Source organism: Oxyura jamaicensis, chromosome 3 (assembly GCF_011077185.1).
Source record: "Oxyura jamaicensis isolate SHBP4307 breed ruddy duck chromosome 3, BPBGC_Ojam_1.0, whole genome shotgun sequence".
Classification (NCBI taxonomy): Eukaryota; Metazoa; Chordata; class Aves; order Anseriformes; family Anatidae; genus Oxyura; species Oxyura jamaicensis.
Window position 1 is genome coordinate 1,327,166 of NC_048895.1, and position 17,183 is coordinate 1,344,348.

Below are 17,183 nucleotides of genomic sequence, written 5' to 3' on the forward strand. Positions count from 1 at the left end.
ACTTCAACTGGAAGAAGAAGTATTTTCCCAGCACAGCTCTGGCACATTTAACAGGAAACAAAAAAAAAAAATGCAGCGTTAATCAATCAAACAAAAACGTTAGCAAAGCTCAGAAGTATTGACTAGACCTGTGACAGCTGTTCAGTGAAGATTTGAGCTACTTCACCTACATTATTTCTATCTGGAAATTGTTCTTCTAATCAGGACAAAAATCAACCAAGGGCATACAAACCATTTATTTAAACTGTTTAAACAAACTCAGCTCTTTTTACTGTGTAAACACGTCTGTACATAACATACATCAAGCTGCTGGCAAATATGAAGAAGAAATTCCTGGAACAAACCATCTGAAACCAATCCACCTGAACTGACCACACATCATCCACTTAGCTTTCTCCACTGCCACTGAGATTTTTGCTGGCATCATTTCCTTCCTTTGCCTTCATATTCCTAGCACCAGCCACGTACTAGTTTACTTCTCTCATTAAAGATTTCAGCCCCCATTCTGCTAGTCTGGGTTTATTAAGAATTGCTTTACACTGCCAAAATGTTCCCATTATCCCCATACTACATCCCATTATTGATTGCAAAGCAGGCAGTAAATTGCCCCACATTTCTTCTTCCATGAGTCTCCACTTCAGTCCAGCCATTTCTCAACTTAGTTTGTTCTTAATTGAAGATAAAAGGAAGTGCTTTGTTATATCTACTTGAACACAAAATTGTGTTCCTTATTTCTTTGTGCCTTCCAGACCTACTCTACATAGAAATCTTGTTGGTATTACTCTAAACATCTGGGGAAAAAAAAGAAAAAAAAAAAAAGAAAAAAAAAAAAAAAGGTAAACCTAACACAATCCAGCCAGTAGGAAGTGGTACATCAGCATTCCCAGCACACCATGCAATGCAGAGTGAACGTCAGTGATGCCAGTCTGGAAAGGCACACGCATTGCTCCGTGTAAAAACTTTGTCACGCTGTGCTGGACACCCAGGAGGGGCCTGTCGAATGTGCTGTCGTGCCAGAGGCTTTTATACCTTCCAGTATATGGATCAACACTTGAATAAATTTCTACTATAGTAAAATTAGGCATTTGGGTGAAACTATCAGGTATTTGCCTAGCACTAGTAACGGTGAGGCGGAAAATAAAGCGTCCACATCCATGCAATGGAGGTGAAAATCTTAAATGAGAAGTTACAGCCATTCCTGACCCAATTATAATCGCATACAAAATCCTCTCAAATATTAAACTCCTGGGCTTGCTCTGCTTGTGACAGCACACTTGTGACAGCAGGTGCTGGTTTTGCTGTCACGACAGACAGGACAGGGCCCTTTTTAGGCCTAGCTGGAAGCAGGAGTTCTTGCCAGCAAGCGCCTGGTGCTCAGGAAGGACGGCTACAACAAGACAGGCTTTAACAGCCTGCAGTAAGACACCCCCAAATTAACCCTAGCACCCTCTGAAATACCAGCTCAGTACCAACGCGCAACACCGCGAGGCCTCAGAAGTCAGGGTTTCACCACAGCACCCAACATCCCCACACCGCAGTGGGGTGAGCCAGCCACGGAGCCCGCTGCCACGGAGCCCTCTGTTGGGAGAGGCACGGCAAGAGCGACTTTATACACGCACACACGCATACATACACGCACATATATAAACATGAAACACACCCAGCCCCGCGACCCCGCGCACGCGGAGGGGCTGTCGAGCCGCCCCTTGAGGCCCAGCCCCGGAGCCCTGCGAGGAGCCGCCAGCCCCCGGCCAGCCCCCGGCCAGCCCCCGGCCAGCCCCCGGCCAGCCCCCGGCCAGCCCCCGGCCAGCCCCCGGCCAGCCCCCGGCCAGCCCCGTGCCCCTCCGGCCGCGGCCCGCCGCGCACTTACCGCCGGCCGCCCCGGATGTTGATGCGGCGGGGCCGCCCCGCCCCGCAGCCGGCGGAAGCAGACGTGGCGGCGGGGGCCTGTGGCAGCCCGCGGTCCCCCCGAGCCGCCGGGCGGCCATGAGGGGCTGCCGGCCCCGGGCGCTGCTCTGCGGCCTCCTGGCGGCGGTGGCAGCGGTGGCGGCGGGCGGCCGCGCCCTCCCGCACCTCAGCGACGACGTGCCCTTCAGGGTGAACTGGCCCGGCACCGAGTTCAGCCTGGTGGGTGCGCGCCGGGGGGCTGAGAGGGGCGGGACGGGCCCGGGGAGGGCGAGCGGCGAGCAGGGGCCGACGAGCTGCGGCCCCCTGAGCGCCCCCAGCCCGCCCTCTGGTGCCGCAGCCTCCTGGAGGTGTCCCGGGCCACCCTCGCCTGGTCAGCTGTACTGCTCGCGAACTTAGGAACGTTTCTGACTGGTAGCACTTTAAAACCCTGACTGGTTCCTGGGTTATTTGTTTGTGTTTTTTGTTTGTTTGTTTGTTTTTCAAGCCTACAACTGGTGTCCTGTACAAAGAGGATAACTACATCATTATGACCACCGTGGATAAAGAGAAATACAAATGCATACTTCCACTGATAGCGAGTGGCAATGAGGTAAGTTCAGCCGTGTCTTGTTTGTGATCATAAGCTGCAGGCGAGTCTTGGCAGCATCTTCCAAGTTAACTGTTTACGTTTTGACATAGCTCTCATCCTATGTGACGGAGAATAGCAAGTACTTCACCTCAGGTGACAAACCTTTAGGGGTGAAGAACTTTACTTCTTCAATTGCATGCACATTTATAGAGTAGGAAATACGAAGAAATAAACTTGCACAAAAGGATTGTTGATACTGTTTTCCTGTTCGTAACCCAAGCTGCCATTCTTGACAGAGCAAGCTGGGAGCTGCTGCTCTTTTGCAATGTGCGTGTTTTTTAAAACCACAGAACTCTTCTGCTTTGACTGTTTTGTGACGTCTACTTGTCCCTTCTTGTTTAATTAAATTACCTTCTCTGATCACAACACAGCTCCTTCAGGGCAAGAATTAATGAGCTCTTGTATCTTTTAATTTTGCGGTACGACTTTTTTTGAAAAATTCATCGATGAATATTAACTAACCGAACTTCTTCCAATTTTAACATAATGAAATATCCTTCCTTTCTAGGAAGAAGAAAAGGACTACAAAGGTCCTACTCCAGGAGAATTGTTGGAACCTCTTTTTAAGCAAAGTAGCTGTTCATATAGAGTATGTCACTTCTGTGTTGGTAATTTGCATGCTAATCAAAAGGTTTTCATTGAGTCCATCATAAGATTTAGCGTAATAACCTGGATAAATATATCTCAAACTTTAGGTATTAATTCAGACCAAAAAAAGTTTTCTGTAACTTTGATCTAATCTATATTACTGGTAAAATTCCATATAGTAGATGATCTCAGTATACAAATAAATTGGGTTATTATAATACCAATTAAAAAATGTGGATTTTAAATGCTTACTTCCAGGACTCAAGCTGTAATATGTGGCAGTCTAATGAGCAGCATTTCTCATAAGTTGTTAGAACACCAAAACAAACATACTTCTAGATACTCTGAAAGTTCTTCCATTTTCATCAGCTGTCATCACAATTCAAAGGCTTGTGCCTTACAAGAACAAACCAAATACGAAACAAGCTGGTACTGAGAAACCAAGAGAGCAAAAATGACCAAATGCTGTACCTGCACATGGTCTTCTGCAAGCCCTTGAGGAAGAGAGAGTGGGTCAAGCCCCATTGGTAAACAGCCCGTATCTACAGCAGTTAGCACAAACAGTCAGTGCTGAGTCAGTTCAGCTTAGTCCCACTGGTTTTAGACCAAATTCAGTCTATATATCTATTTTTTTATTTATCCATGTAAAAGTTAAGAAAGTTCGCCTGCTGTTTTCCTTTGGAACCTCATCAAAATGCTTAGGGAGCACTGAGACCATTCACTGTGCTATTGTTTTTGAAGGTGCTTTTATCCACCTGCTTTGGCTGCGTTTTATTGCTGTAAAAGCCAAAACTTAGGGGGGAAATGTTTTCTAGGGTAATTTATCTAAACAGAAAATTGTCATTATTTTTAAGATTGAATCTTATTGGACTTACGAGGTCTGCCATGGAAAACACATTCGTCAATATCACGAGGAGAAAGAGACAGGGCAGGTAGGTTTCTTGCAATTTGGAAGTCTCAGCTGCCTTTTCAGTGGCACGTGTGTGCATAGCTCCTCCAGAAGAGTTGAAAACCTTTATGCTTGAAAAAGTATGGAAAATAATAACAGATTTTTTTTTTTTTTTAACCTCTCTTGATTGCAGAAAATAAACATCCAAGAATACTATCTGGGGAATATGATGATGAAGAACCCATTATCGGAACCAGGTTTGTCTTAGATTTTTTTGCTAATGAGTTCTTTTGGTTTTAACCATTTTTCTTTGAAGAAATATGCTGTAGAAAACCAATTCCTAGTAGAACAGTACAACTCTGTATGTTACTTTTTTACAAAATGTGGTTTTAAGTAATTTCTTTCAGCACTTTATGTTTATTCATCCTGTCAGTTTTGCTGTGATTTTTAGTTAATTAGATTAATTTGCAATAATTAATTAGGATCGGGGGGAGAAAAAAAAACATAGCAATAGTGAAGCAATATATGCCAGATGAGTCTGTTTGATAATGTAATCTATTGCCACTCTTTCTTTGTGGGGGGGGAGAAGTGTCTTTCAAGCTGGAAACAGCAGCCAAAGTGTGTAGAACATCCTGGGATCTGCTATTTTGTAGTAGAATGTGGTATGCAAACCACATCTATAGCCTTTGCACGTAGATTTGATCCTTGGAATTGTTGCAGAATGTTTTTTAGGGTTTCTGGCACAGACCTAATGAAGTGCAAAAAGTGTGACTTCAGTGGAAATTAGGTAGCTGAGCCCCAAGCTCAAACTGTAGTTAGAGTAATTTTCTGACTACTTGCATTTTTGCACATAAATTTTTGTAGATACTGGAAGTTCCATGTTCACACCTGCTGATACCTGCTTCTCTTCTATAGGCAGTATATTGGTTCAGAAAACTCTCAAAATCCACAGACTGTGTTCATTCATCAGAGTTGATGGAAACAGTAGAAAACAATAATTTACCTTTTTTTTTTAATTTTATTTTTTAAATTCTAGGCTAGTACATAAAAGGTGGGCACCACCATTTTTTCTCCTAAATGTGATTCACTTGAGTGCCTTGATCTTGAAGGGGATTTAGAGCTATTAACCCTATTTCCTTGAATTCCTGTTTGCAACCTTCAGTTAGGTATCTTAGTGCTAAAAAGAAACTTGACTCGGAAACTGCATTGTTTGGCTCCTCTTGTTAGTCAGTTAGGGTGTTTGCTTGTGTTGTCATTAATCCTGTGTGGAGATGCCTAATTCTCCCTAAAAGCTGCTGTACGTGATGTTTATGAATTCTGTTGTGGGCTATTATTCTGAGAAGTTACATGTGATGATACTTGTCAAGTTATCAGTCTTTTAGTATGCTCACTCTCTGTCCTCTCCGCTTAAGTGGCAGATTTTCTATGCTTCCTATACAGCAATTCACACTGCTTCTCTTAAAAAATAAAATAGATGGAAATAGATGGTGTTTCAAATCATTGTGAGCTAAATCCACAAGTGTGATACGGTAAACTTGGAATAGCTGAATGGTGACAGCAAAGCAGAGTTGCCTTTTGCTCATCTAATTCTGAATGGAGTCCAGACCATCTCCTGAAACAGTTCAGAACGCTAAAGACAGCTTTAACCTGTGACAACTTGTAACCCCTACTCTGTTATCATGCTTATTCTCATGATCATGAGCATAGTGTGCAGCTTCATCCTACACCTAGTGCACCCTCTGAGGCTGGCTGATGGGTGGGCTGAAGTACTTGCTGTGTACTGTCTCAGTCTGTAATTCACTCGCTTTGAAGAGAATAGTCAGCTATCCCTCGAAGAACAGCAGCAGTGGCATGTTATTCTGGCCTCCATGGTGTTCCTGTGGTGCTAGAGCTGGATTTGGCCTGTCACAAACTCAAAACTGTGTTAAGATGATGCTTACTCATATTTTATTCTGTTTGCTCTGGACCCCAGATCGTTGTTTATTTCCTTTCTTTCCTCTTTTGCACCTGCAAGTTGTTAAAATTGACTCTTGACAGCTTACACAAAAAGTAAAAGCAAATACACACAACAAACTTCTCTGTGTATAATTTCACTTTATTTCAAGTTCACAGACTTTATGCTTACCTCATTCTTAATTATTCCCTAGATCAAGAAGAGAAGGAAAATCCAAAAGAGAGTGCAAAAGAGGCAAGTGAAAAACATCTATTTTAACTTTTGCCGTCAATAGTGGAGGCAATTTATATATGATGAGATTATAAGTACCCTAACAAAATGAGTATCAAAAAATGAAACCGTTCCCGAGCTGCACTCTTTTCACTTTAGATTATTAGTTACACCACTAAAAGCTTCCTTAGTCTAGTTAGTAAATTTCTTACCCTCCTGTTCATTTAAATGAAAGTTACGCCAATCTTAAACTTATATGAGGTATGAACTATCTATTCTTTCTCTATGAAAACAATACACGTATCCACAAAGTCGCATTAAGGTCTAGCAACTGTTATTTTTCTAGCTGCATCAGAAATCCCTATTCCCTCTCATAACTTCTGGGTTAGAAATGCTTAACAGAACGGTACAGCTCCAAATCTGTAGATTTCTCACCTGACTCGATGACCCATCCGGTAAAACTCTTGTGCTTCTGTTTTCCATTAGAGAACTTTTCTGTTATTAAAGGTCCCAAAATGCAATTCTGACTTGGTAGCAAAGTGGTGTAAATACCTGAAGCACGCTGGTGTTTGGGATTAGCAATAGCAAACCTGGCCTGCAGATAAACATGCACCTATCTTATTTCCAGTTACCTTTATTTTAATTCTGAAGTCAGACTTTCATCTGCATGTTCTTTCTAATACCGATTTAAATAGCAGAGAGTGATACCTCTCTTGCAGTGGATCTCAGAAAACACACATGCCTGATCAGCATTTTGCAGGTAGCTGGGGAAGCAGACTCAAGTCAGAATGTGCCTGTTCTGATGGCTGTGGCTCTTGGAAATTGAAGAGTTTTTATTCATTACTTCAGAAGTTGCTAAACATTTTTGCAGACTTTTTTTTTTAACCAGTATTTATGATGTATGTGCACTGACTTGATTTCAATCCACAAATAATTTAAGTTTGCAACTTGATTGGAATCTGTAGTCAGGGAAGGGAAGAGGTACATACCACAGCTTAAAGTAACCAAAAACCTGCTGAGGCTAGAGATTTATCTTAAGTGACAGACCTCTCAATAGGATTTGTGTACAAACAGCAGCTCTCTCCATTTAGGTTTCTTGAGTAAGCAATGAAATGCTTAGGTATAATTTTTCAATATTTAAGGAAAAATCAGTTCTTTTATTCAGGAAGATAGGAAGGAAAGATACTGGTACCTCTTTTGTGAGCCAATGGAATATATCTTTGCTTGGCCACCAAATATTTGGGTATAGAGTGGATATGTGACTGGAAGCTAAGGAGTGCCTGAGCAGTTAAGCTACTGCCACATTCATTCCTGTAACTCGCAAATGTCTCATCACTTCATTCATGATGGAACAGTTGTCAGGAAAAAAAAAAGAGTCCATGGCCATGGTAGCTTGGTTTGAGAGCTCTGCAGTAGGTGAGATGTAGGAGGGTCCCAGCTCCCCTGGGTTTTGGCCCGAGCACAGAAGGCACCACCGCCTTTTAGCACCGAGCCTGATTTGTTGTGCACTGAAAACCTTTACTAGCTCAAGCAACAACAGATCGAAAGTGGTCTCGTTTGTGGGTTCCAACATGGCCTTTGCACAAACAGACCTTTTGGTACCCAGGAACATTAGCTGCTTTGAAGATAGGAGCCAGAAGAGGGACTTCTAGCAGCTGGGGGAATTAGTTTCCTGAAGGGGAATTTGGACAAAACATGAAGGAACAAGTCTGAAGAGAATTTATCTAGGGTATAGAAAATGAAGGAAAGTAGATTTAAAGTTTTTACTTGGGCTTTGTAAAGTACCTTTACTTCAAAATGCATTTTGAAGTAATGTATTTTACACCACCACTTCAAATTTTATAAAGCATGATTTCCTTAGTATGTATTGTTAACTTTCTGTTAGCTACGATACCAGGTGGTGTGAGATACTCTATACAAGGAGACACCCGGGCTGGGTATGATAAGGGCAGATGCCTGGCTGACTTTGCATGGGGCCATTGGGGATTCTTCGTGGCCTGACACTGAACTGAAGGTAACATGCCTGGCCAGACCTGAGCTGATCCTGGCAGAACTACTCACAGCTCCTTGGCTTCTAGATTACAGGGTGAACACAGCTGGCTTGGTGCTCTTTCAAAAATTGCACCCAGCTGGCAAGCTTTCTTAGAACTGCACCATCAAGCAACCTGTGCAGAGAAACCAGATGCTTTTGCAGTCATGTTTCTAGTTGGACCTCACATGGCTTGGTGCATCTTGCAGTGCTGAGCTGGAGGTAATAAACTGGAATGTGTTTGGATGTTGCAGCAACACTGAGTCAGTACACAGGGGCTGGCTTCAGTCCAGTAGTGCTGGCTCTGTACAATGTTAGTGTTTTCTGTTTCAGAAGAGTCAAAGGAGTTTTACTGTGATCCTTAACTTTTACTTTCTTTCACCTAGATACCTACAAAAAATATAGAAGGGCAGATGACCCCATACTATCCTGTAGAAATGGGAAACGGCACACCTTGTAGCTTGAGACAAAACCTACCCAGATCAAGTACAGTGATGTACATCTGTCATCCAGAAGCTAAACATGAGATTCTTTCAGTAGCAGAAGTTACGACGTGTGAATATGAAGTGGTTATACTGACGCCTCTGTTATGCAACCATCCTAAATATAGGTATGGTACCCAAATTTTGGCTAACATTATCACTCCAAATATTCATCAGCTTCTGTGCATGTGCTTATATGTCTTATATTCAGCTGTGGTTTCTGGTACAGAACTGTGATACTTGTGTACTTATTTTGGCAAGTGCAGTTTTGCATAGTCTTAAGAGTTTTCATCTTAAGTTGCACAGTATTTGCATTTTCTAAGTCTCTGCTGGTTGATCCTGTATGAGAAGCAGATGGGAAGTTTTTTATTTTCAAGAGGTAAGCTTCTGGCTCTGTCATTCTGGAGGAATGCAAACCAGGGCCTGAAGGCTGCAGGCAGACTAAGAGCACTCAGTCTCTTCTCTTAGTTTATGATTTCCAAGTCTTTGGGGATCATCTTTATAGTATTTAGATACTGCAAATTGCATGCACCATGTATGTGTGCATGGACTTCAACTACTCTAAAAAAAAAAAAAAAAAAGTATTTTTGTTATAAAAGTATATTTTGTTTTCAAAAAACAAAAGTATGGTCTTCACCCATAACCTTACTAACGTTTATCTTAGCAGTACTGAAAACTTAAGAAGCTCCTATATGTCCTTGCCTTGGTTTATTGCCTTACCACTAGCTGCATGTCATTTTCATCTGAAGAGTTCAGTTACAGGTTTATTTGTCCAAAACTCAAGTTTAGGATTCTTGTTTTCCTCCCCTCTCTGAATTGTAACATGCATCTAGAGGATATCTGTAGTTCTAATAGCTTTGACCTTTCAAAGGTTGTAAGCAGAATTGCTAAGTACATGACGTAAAAATGAAAGGGGAAAATAATTGACAGGAGTTCTATTTCCCATGCACGCAGACATCAGAACAAGCAAGTATTTAATTGCTGTTCTGAAATAGGCAACAAAGTCTCTAAATAAAATCCCTGACTGTGCGTTTTGTACATGCTTCCCATTTAGGGTAAGTAAGTGATGATCTTATTATATATTCAGTCCCAACTAGCAATTTTATCATGTGGATGGGTCTGTTAAGTGCAACAGATAACAGAGTATTATCTATTGTGTTCATCTGTTGTTTCTATGCTATGTGTTACGTGTCTTATAAGACTCTGTATCAGCAGAAGAATAGAAAGTGCAAGGCAAATTATTTTTTTCATGTGATAAGAATGAAATCTTGAGCCACTATTCCCTCCCAAACTGAAAGCATGGAAGACTTTCTGGCCACTGGCAAGAAATACTTAAAAAATAAACATACAAGATTTTTATTCTCACACTTACATCTTAGTAAATAAAGATGGGTAGAGAAGGTCAGCTTGAAACGCAGCTCAGCGTCAGCAGAGGTATGAACAGACAAACCAACTTCATTTTAAGTGCATTTTTCCTGTTCTGTTCCCTGAAACAGCACTTAGCAGTACTTCAGACACTATCCCTTTACTACACTTACCCAATAACGCAGTTGCATTAACTTAGCAAAAGCACATCCATTAGTTCTATTTGGCATTCTTATTTGGCTACAGTTTGAGTTTTCTTTTAAATTGGTGGAAATTGGGGTCAGGAAGGAAGACTGAATAGCAGTAAGACTACTGTAGCTGTCAGTGTTGTGCTTTTAAAATAAAATTCAGATGAAAACAGGCTTCTTTGGTACAGAACTTATTTAATCTGGAGTGTACTAACTATTTAGGAAACACATTTAGATCCTTTCAGCTACAGGGGCAATTGTCATAGAGCTGTGTGTCTTATACAGACTTTTCAAAGGAGGACATCACAGAATGCCACCTTGCTTCTGAAGCAGTGCCTGCATGTTTGTTTTGTAAATAAGCTTCCTCTAGAGAGCACCTTTTCAATGGGATGAGAAACAAAAACTGTACAAGTACACCATTTGTCAGTATGATTTTCATTTTGATGTTTGCCTTAATAATCTGTTAAGGTTTACTTGGTGTTTTAATGAGGCCTTCATTTGCATAAAACAAGGAGAAAGGCACGTTACTCTTCTCCATCTGATTTTTCTTTCCTGAGATGCGCTGCTTTTTGCAGACATAGCTAATGAAGAGAGTGATAGAGGAATAATGATATATGTGCAGTGGGAAAAGCCATACACGTCACAGTACAGAAATGTGCTATTTTAATTATATAGGAACTGCATCTATCAGTTTTAATCACTGAAGTTTTCTAACTTCTGAGAGGGCTTTTTGGAGTCTTGACATTACATTCACGGTACATGTACAGTGCAGTTTGCCTTTTAATTGTTTTTTTTTTTTTTTTTTTTCCTTTTGAAGAAGAGTGATTAGATTGTGCTGCCAGTTGCCTGGCAGTGGTGGTAGTGAGCCTGCACTGGGCAGCTCCTTTACATCAGCTGCACGGACATTGTAGCTTTGAATGAGATGGTGCTATTGCAAGAAAAAAATAGCTCAAGCTAAACTCGGTCAGAAACTTTTAGCAATCAAAAAGTATGTCTTGTCTTTAAAGCATGATAAGTGATACATCCATAACTTGTTTGCACAGGTTCAGGGCTTCCCCTGTGAATGACATTTTCTGCCAGTCCCTGCCAGGATCCCCACTTAAACCTCATAATCTGGAACAGCTGGAAAAACAGCAAGAAATGATGAAGATGCCTTTCAGAAGGGTTAAGGAGGTAGAATTTCTTTAATTTGAAATAAAAAAGTACTTGTTTTCCGTGTTATAGTACACATAACTTGCCGTTCAGTGGAGTAAGTTCGTTTACGCAACTTGGTAAGACCATGTCAGTCTTTCAGATGGTCTTTAAGTTTGTTGAATTGCACGTAACTGACTTTGGTTGGAAAGAAAACACATCATTTACATTTGGGCTACCAGTAGAAATCTTCTGTAGCCTTCTTAGCCTACAGTTTGGAAAGTTGCTAAGTTTCTGACTCAGTCTTTTGTTTAGCTGTGTCTAAGGCACAGTGAAAGTGGTGAGAGCATACTTTCATACTTCTTTGCACAGCCTGCCTTTCTTTGTATTAAGTAACTTCGTATAGTTTATAAGGTTTTGAAAGGGGCATATTAAGCCTAATTAATATATTTTTGTATACTTTAATTTCAGGAAGAAATGCATTCAACAAAAGAAGAGAAATTTTCTTCCATTCATAAGCCTGTTGCTGTTGGCAGCCATCAACTATTAACTGTGGGAACAACCCACATCTCCAAATTGACTGATGACCAACTTATAAAGGAGTTTCTTAGTGGTTCTTACTGTTTCCATGGGGTAAGAAATTAAGGCTGTATACAATAAAAGAGCAACTCCTTAATTGTACGTGCAATATGGTGGTGGGCTTTTCATTTTCTCCATGAATGCTGATAGTTGAAGTTAGTATTTCAGCCGGAAGGGGGACTACTTTGTTTCCCCTAACAAAAGGAGGTATTTTCCTTTAAAAAAAATGAATTTCTAGTAACTAGTTCAACCTTAACTGAAAATATTCTTTTGATCTGTATTCAAGACCTACTTTTGCCCAGTCTTTGCCTTGGATACTCTTTATATGCTTCCATAGGCATATTAGTTTGGGCATAAATCTATAATTTTAATTCAGGTCTGGAGGGTAGAGAGTTGGAGCTTAATGTTCGTCAATGATATTTCCCCTGTCTTTCAAATATTTAAATCCTCATTAAATAACTTTTCCTTGGCCGTGCTGGGCAAAATGCAAAGTTGAAGCAATAGTATGCTTCTATTACATGAATAAAACACTGGTACATTTATTACACAAACCATGACAAGTTAACATTTTAACAGCATTCTTATGCACACGATTGCCTTTCGTTGATAGAGGGAAGGCTTATATACCTAGATCTATGGTAGAAAGGTATCTTTAATTTTTCTGTTGAAAATAAACTTAGTTGGACAGTGAAAAATGAAAGTAGATAATGAGAATTGTTCAGTGTTAATTGTGTTAGTGAGAAAGGAAAAAAAAAAGATATACCTTATTGAAAGATGAGCCAGCAGCAAAGAGGCATCTGAAGTTTTCATTGTCTTTAAGAGAGTAAAATATTTCTTAAAAAGATGAATAGAGTTGATACAAGTAGTTTAAAGAACTTAGTCCTTATACAGCTCTTCTACAAGCTGATGTAAGAGGTCCTCTTTGCTTAAACTCATCTATTCCATTCCTTGCCTATGTCAATTAGTCTAATGAGAGATTCTCTCTCAAAGCAAATCAGCATATCTGAATAAAAGTTGGAGTTTTACAGCTAAAATAATCAGTGATTTAGGGTCAGGAGGGAAATGGGAGTGGTTGTTTTGGGGGTTTTGTTTCTTTTTAATGCTGAGATTCTACCTCTCCCTAGGGTGTCGGTTGGTGGAAGTATGAATTCTGCTATGGCAAATACGTTCATCAGTATCATGAGGTACGTTTAATTAGTTTTGTTCTGCCAAATGCTGGCTGTGGCTGGTGGTGGGGAGGTTAAAGAATCTGGTTTTGGTTTGAAAAAGCAGCTTCCTTTTCTTGGCTAATCTACATCTTGGGCTTAAGAAGATGCATGTCAGAAAATAAATCCTCAGTGTGCTGCTCAAGAGTTTATGCAGGGGAATGTAGGTACCACATCAGATAGAGCACAGGCATAATCAAAGCTGAACATGTGTGGGTTTTTGAGGAAATGTTCTTCCATTATTAAAACACAATTATTTCTTCTTTTAGGACAAGGAAAGTGGCAAGACTTCTGTGGTTGTGGGTACCTGGAACAAGGAGGAACACATCGAATGGTCCAAAAAGAATGCTGCCAGAACCTACTATCTTAGAGAAGATGGTACACAGACAGTTAGGTATGGTTAACTCTGGTTATGAGTTCTTGAGTTAGTCTCATACTTTTGATAGAGAAAAACAAGTGCCGGGGCCCAGTTCTGCCATGCATGAATATTCAGTTACGTTATAAACTATTACAAGAAGGTTGTAAAGATTTTTCCCCTAGTCAACATGCAAGATTTGGGGTATGATGCAGAGGAAAAGACTTTGATTAGTAAACAATTATTTGTTTCTGTAACAACTGATATACAGCATTTTCCTTGTTTATTTTGTATATTGGAGCTAAATATTTGAAGAATGACAAGATACACTATTACACAAGTTAGCTCTGTGCTTAAGAATTCTGTTCACTATTTTCAAACTTCTTCATTCCAAACCTCTGGGCAGGATGGTGTCTCATTTTTATGGAAATGGAGATGTTTGCGACTTAACCGAGAAACCAAGGCAGGTGACTGTGAAATTGAAGTAAGTTAACTTTTTTTTAGTAAACGGATGTATCATGTTTCTGCTTCCTATGCCAGAGGGGAAGGCCTCTCTCTGTCTTTCATAAAGCTCAGAAAGCTATGTCCGTGAGCTGGGCTTAGTAAAAATTATATAGATAGTAAGGAAATATATATTTCATTTCTGTGCTTACTACGTGCTAAACACTACAAAATTTCTGTTTTCAGATGTAAAGAGTCTGATTCACCTCATGCTGTAACCATATATATGTTAGAGCCTCATTCTTGCCAATACATCCTTGGGGTATGTAAACAAATTCTTGAATTTCCTAAGATCAGGTGTCACTTAGTAGTGGATGTCTCAAAGTCCACATTCCACTTTATGCAAAGTATGTGTAGTGTGGTCGCTTGCATTAGTCATAGAGTAAAAGGAATGATAAAGAGATTTTTCTACTGAAGTGAAGGGTTTTACACTTAGCATCTCAGGCAGGGCTAGCAATGCAAGTCTGCCTCAGACAGGGGAGCACAGAGACCACAGAGAAAGCCACAGAAGGATTTTTAAATGCTCTGAAAAATGCTAACATCATTTAAGTGTTCTTACTAACCTTAGCGGGCTGCTGCTCCATCTAGTCACCTGTGTGCACCTTGGACCTATGACATCTCCCATCCATTTCCTCAAGTTTGAAACGGTCCCTTCCTTCCACTGACTCTTCACAAAAGAAAGATTCTTGTAACGTACCTTAGCCCAAATACACAACTGCTGAACAAGTATTGCTTTCTGTTCAATTGCATTTGCCTAGGGAAATGAGGATTTATTTTTAGTAATTACATTGTTAACATACTATAGATATCATACACAAAAGTAAAAAGCATTTACCAAGTGTTACAAAGTGATGCTCAGGCCTCTTGCACGCTGTTATAATTAATCTTGTGATCTCTGTTGCAGTCTCCTGCAAGAGTTTATTAATGACTTTGTAGTTAATGTTTTGATCTCTGTGTTCAAGGTGGAGTCTCCAGTCATCTGTAAAATTTTGGATACAGCTGACGAACATGGGCTCCTTTCAGTGCCCAGCTAAAGAACAACGTAAGTCCATGAAGAGAGCCATACCCATCAACAACCCAAGTGGCTTTTTCCACATTAACATCATATCCGTGAGATGACCAAGACAGAGAGAAGTTTTCAGCCAACCAACCTCACCAGCAGAATTCTCTAAGATGAGGGACTCATGAACCACTTTGTGTATAACTATGTGTATATAAGAGGTTATCGATAAACTTTTAACAATTAAAATCTTGTCTTGCACTTCCTGTCTGACTTGTGTATGAGGTATTCTGCAACGATTATTGAGGTAGAAATTACCAGCTTTAAAAAGGCAAAATAGACAAGGCCCAGCTTTATGTGAGGAGTTCAACTGCCAACAGAAGGGAGAAGGGAAATCAATACTTCTTGCTCAGGAACCTTCAGCAGCCACTAGAACAAAAGTAATCATTCTAATGCAATTACATAGTTTATGCAAACACAAATATTGCCTCGGTTTGACTGCCTGGAACGGTATTAATATCACAATCTTCTTAACTTACATTGTACCCATTCAGCTGTTACTTCTTCTCTCAGCCTGGGCTGCTCTCCAAGACCTGTTTGGTGTTTTTTTGTTTTGTTTTTAAATAGGTACTAACTCCATAAGGTTCATTGCAATATATTTTTGCTGAACATTCCTCCTGACATGAGTCAGAGTTGCTGTTTTGCTTGAGGAAGCTAAAGTTTAATACTAGTGATAAAAAATTAATATCTTTCTTGGAGGGCAGAGTGCTTTTACTAGGTGCTACCTCAGCACCTAGAGTTCTGTGTGATCACAGACCAACCTTCTTCATACTAAACACACAAGATGACTTGTGTGTCCTTTACCCACAGTCCTGCATTAAAACTGCCAGTGTAGGCTCTGTGCTGATGAGCAAGATCAGTTTGCAACGGGGTAAGATCTAACTCAATGCTTTCAGATACTTTCTCTTGAGTTAAGTTCCACCATAATGAGCTCGGGAGCATTTTGCAAGGTGTGTAATGCATGTGCTAGAATGGGCAAAAGCTGGGCAATATCTCAGTGTGTAGCAATTGTGCCTTTTCAGCGTCTTGATCAGTATTACTTGTTTGTAAGCCAGCTATGGGTTTCCTCTTTTCTGGAGTTGTGCAAGGTGCAGGAGTTTTATGACTGATGTCAAACGGAAATCCACCAACCATTTGACATATGACTAGTTCAGAACTCCCCAAAATACTAAGTAAAGCTGCTAGACTGTTGCAATGTAAAAACTAATTTTACTCTCTCTTATGTAGTAGAACAGAACAAAGCATCAGCAGGATGACATGGCATTTAAATTTAAAGTCTTCCTGCTCATATTCTTATTTCTCATGGCTTGTCACTGTGATGGAAGAGAGTCTTCCACCCAGATATATTTTTATCAATATTTTTCCCTAATCTTGGGAACCATTAAATAAGTAAGTGCGGAAAAACTTCCTTAAATTTCAATCTTGTATCAAGCTAGTAGCTTTTAGAAAAGAGAAGACATAAGGAAGTGTTCTAACTTCAGATACTTAATTTCCTTTAAGTATTATTACTTGCCTTAATAGTCATCTGGGCCCATCTCATTAAGCAGGTAGCAATGGATGTTACAAAGCTGCACCAAAAACTTTCACCACACTGTGCAACAAGTTGCTTGTATCTGCCAGCGAGCAGTAAATGTTGGCCAAGAACGTGGTTCCTCAGCACAGCTAGGAAAGATCTGCAGGCTCCTGCAGCACCTTCCCTCTCTTTATCTTTATGGATGCTGAGGGTGTAACTGCAGCTTGAGTAGCTACAACCAAACTATCTTTAAACTGCTGGGGTACTAGGTGCAGCTACAGCGACACCAACTTTAGGAAAAGCTCTCTACTTACCCAGCTTCAGATTAGCAGCTCTTCCTTCTGCAGGTGTTACCCCTTAGCAGCCTTAGCCCCATTTCTGGACTGCCATGCATAACACTACTTCAGGTACACAGCAGCAAAGATGTATCCCCAAGTCAACACGGTTAAAAAAATCAATCAAACAAAAACATTTAGCCTTAAATTCTCTGATCTCTCTTTCCAATGGGCTGGTTGAATCTTAATAAGGCGCCAACAGTAGGCAGAAGTGTCTGTCATAAAGGATTGCACAGGTCTGTTTTGAGGTTGAAATTGCCCCA

At 40.4% G+C, this 17,183-nt stretch overlaps 2 protein-coding genes across 3 annotated transcripts in view; one reads left to right on the plus strand and one right to left on the minus strand.

The window, feature by feature from the left end:
• The window catches only part of ASB3 (ankyrin repeat and SOCS box containing 3), a 31,441-nt gene extending 29,442 nt beyond the window's left edge, over positions 1 to 1,999 (minus strand). For both annotated transcript variants that reach the window (XM_035323147.1, XM_035323151.1), the window contains exon 1: positions 1,871 to 1,999. The gene's annotated coding sequence lies outside the window, so the exon portion shown is untranslated. The remainder of the gene's footprint in view (positions 1 to 1,870) is intronic.
• Positions 1,955 to 15,281, plus strand: ERLEC1 (endoplasmic reticulum lectin 1). The gene is made up of 14 exons (XM_035323155.1): positions 1,955 to 2,127; positions 2,393 to 2,497; positions 3,045 to 3,125; positions 3,979 to 4,056; positions 4,207 to 4,270; positions 6,161 to 6,201; positions 8,593 to 8,816; positions 11,285 to 11,414; positions 11,844 to 12,005; positions 13,076 to 13,135; positions 13,426 to 13,550; positions 13,918 to 13,995; positions 14,199 to 14,274; positions 14,975 to 15,281. Exons 1-14 carry the CDS (start codon positions 1,987 to 1,989, stop codon positions 15,044 to 15,046), a joined length of 1,437 nt encoding a protein of 478 aa, XP_035179046.1. The 5' UTR covers positions 1,955 to 1,986; the 3' UTR covers positions 15,047 to 15,281.
• Positions 15,282 to 17,183: the final 1,902 nt, after the last annotated feature.

Excerpts from the sequence above, each read along its gene's own strand:
- ERLEC1 (XM_035323155.1), top strand. The coding sequence starts at position 1,987 with ATGAGGGGCTGCCGGCCCCGGGCGCTGCTCTGCGGCCTCCTGGCGGCG. Across the intron at positions 13,551-13,917 it reads GATGGTACACAGACAGTTAG|GATGGTGTCTCATTTTTATG; the intron begins GTATGGTTAACT and ends ACCTCTGGGCAG. Across the intron at positions 14,275-14,974 it reads CTTGCCAATACATCCTTGGG|GTGGAGTCTCCAGTCATCTG; the intron begins GTATGTAAACAA and ends TCTGTGTTCAAG.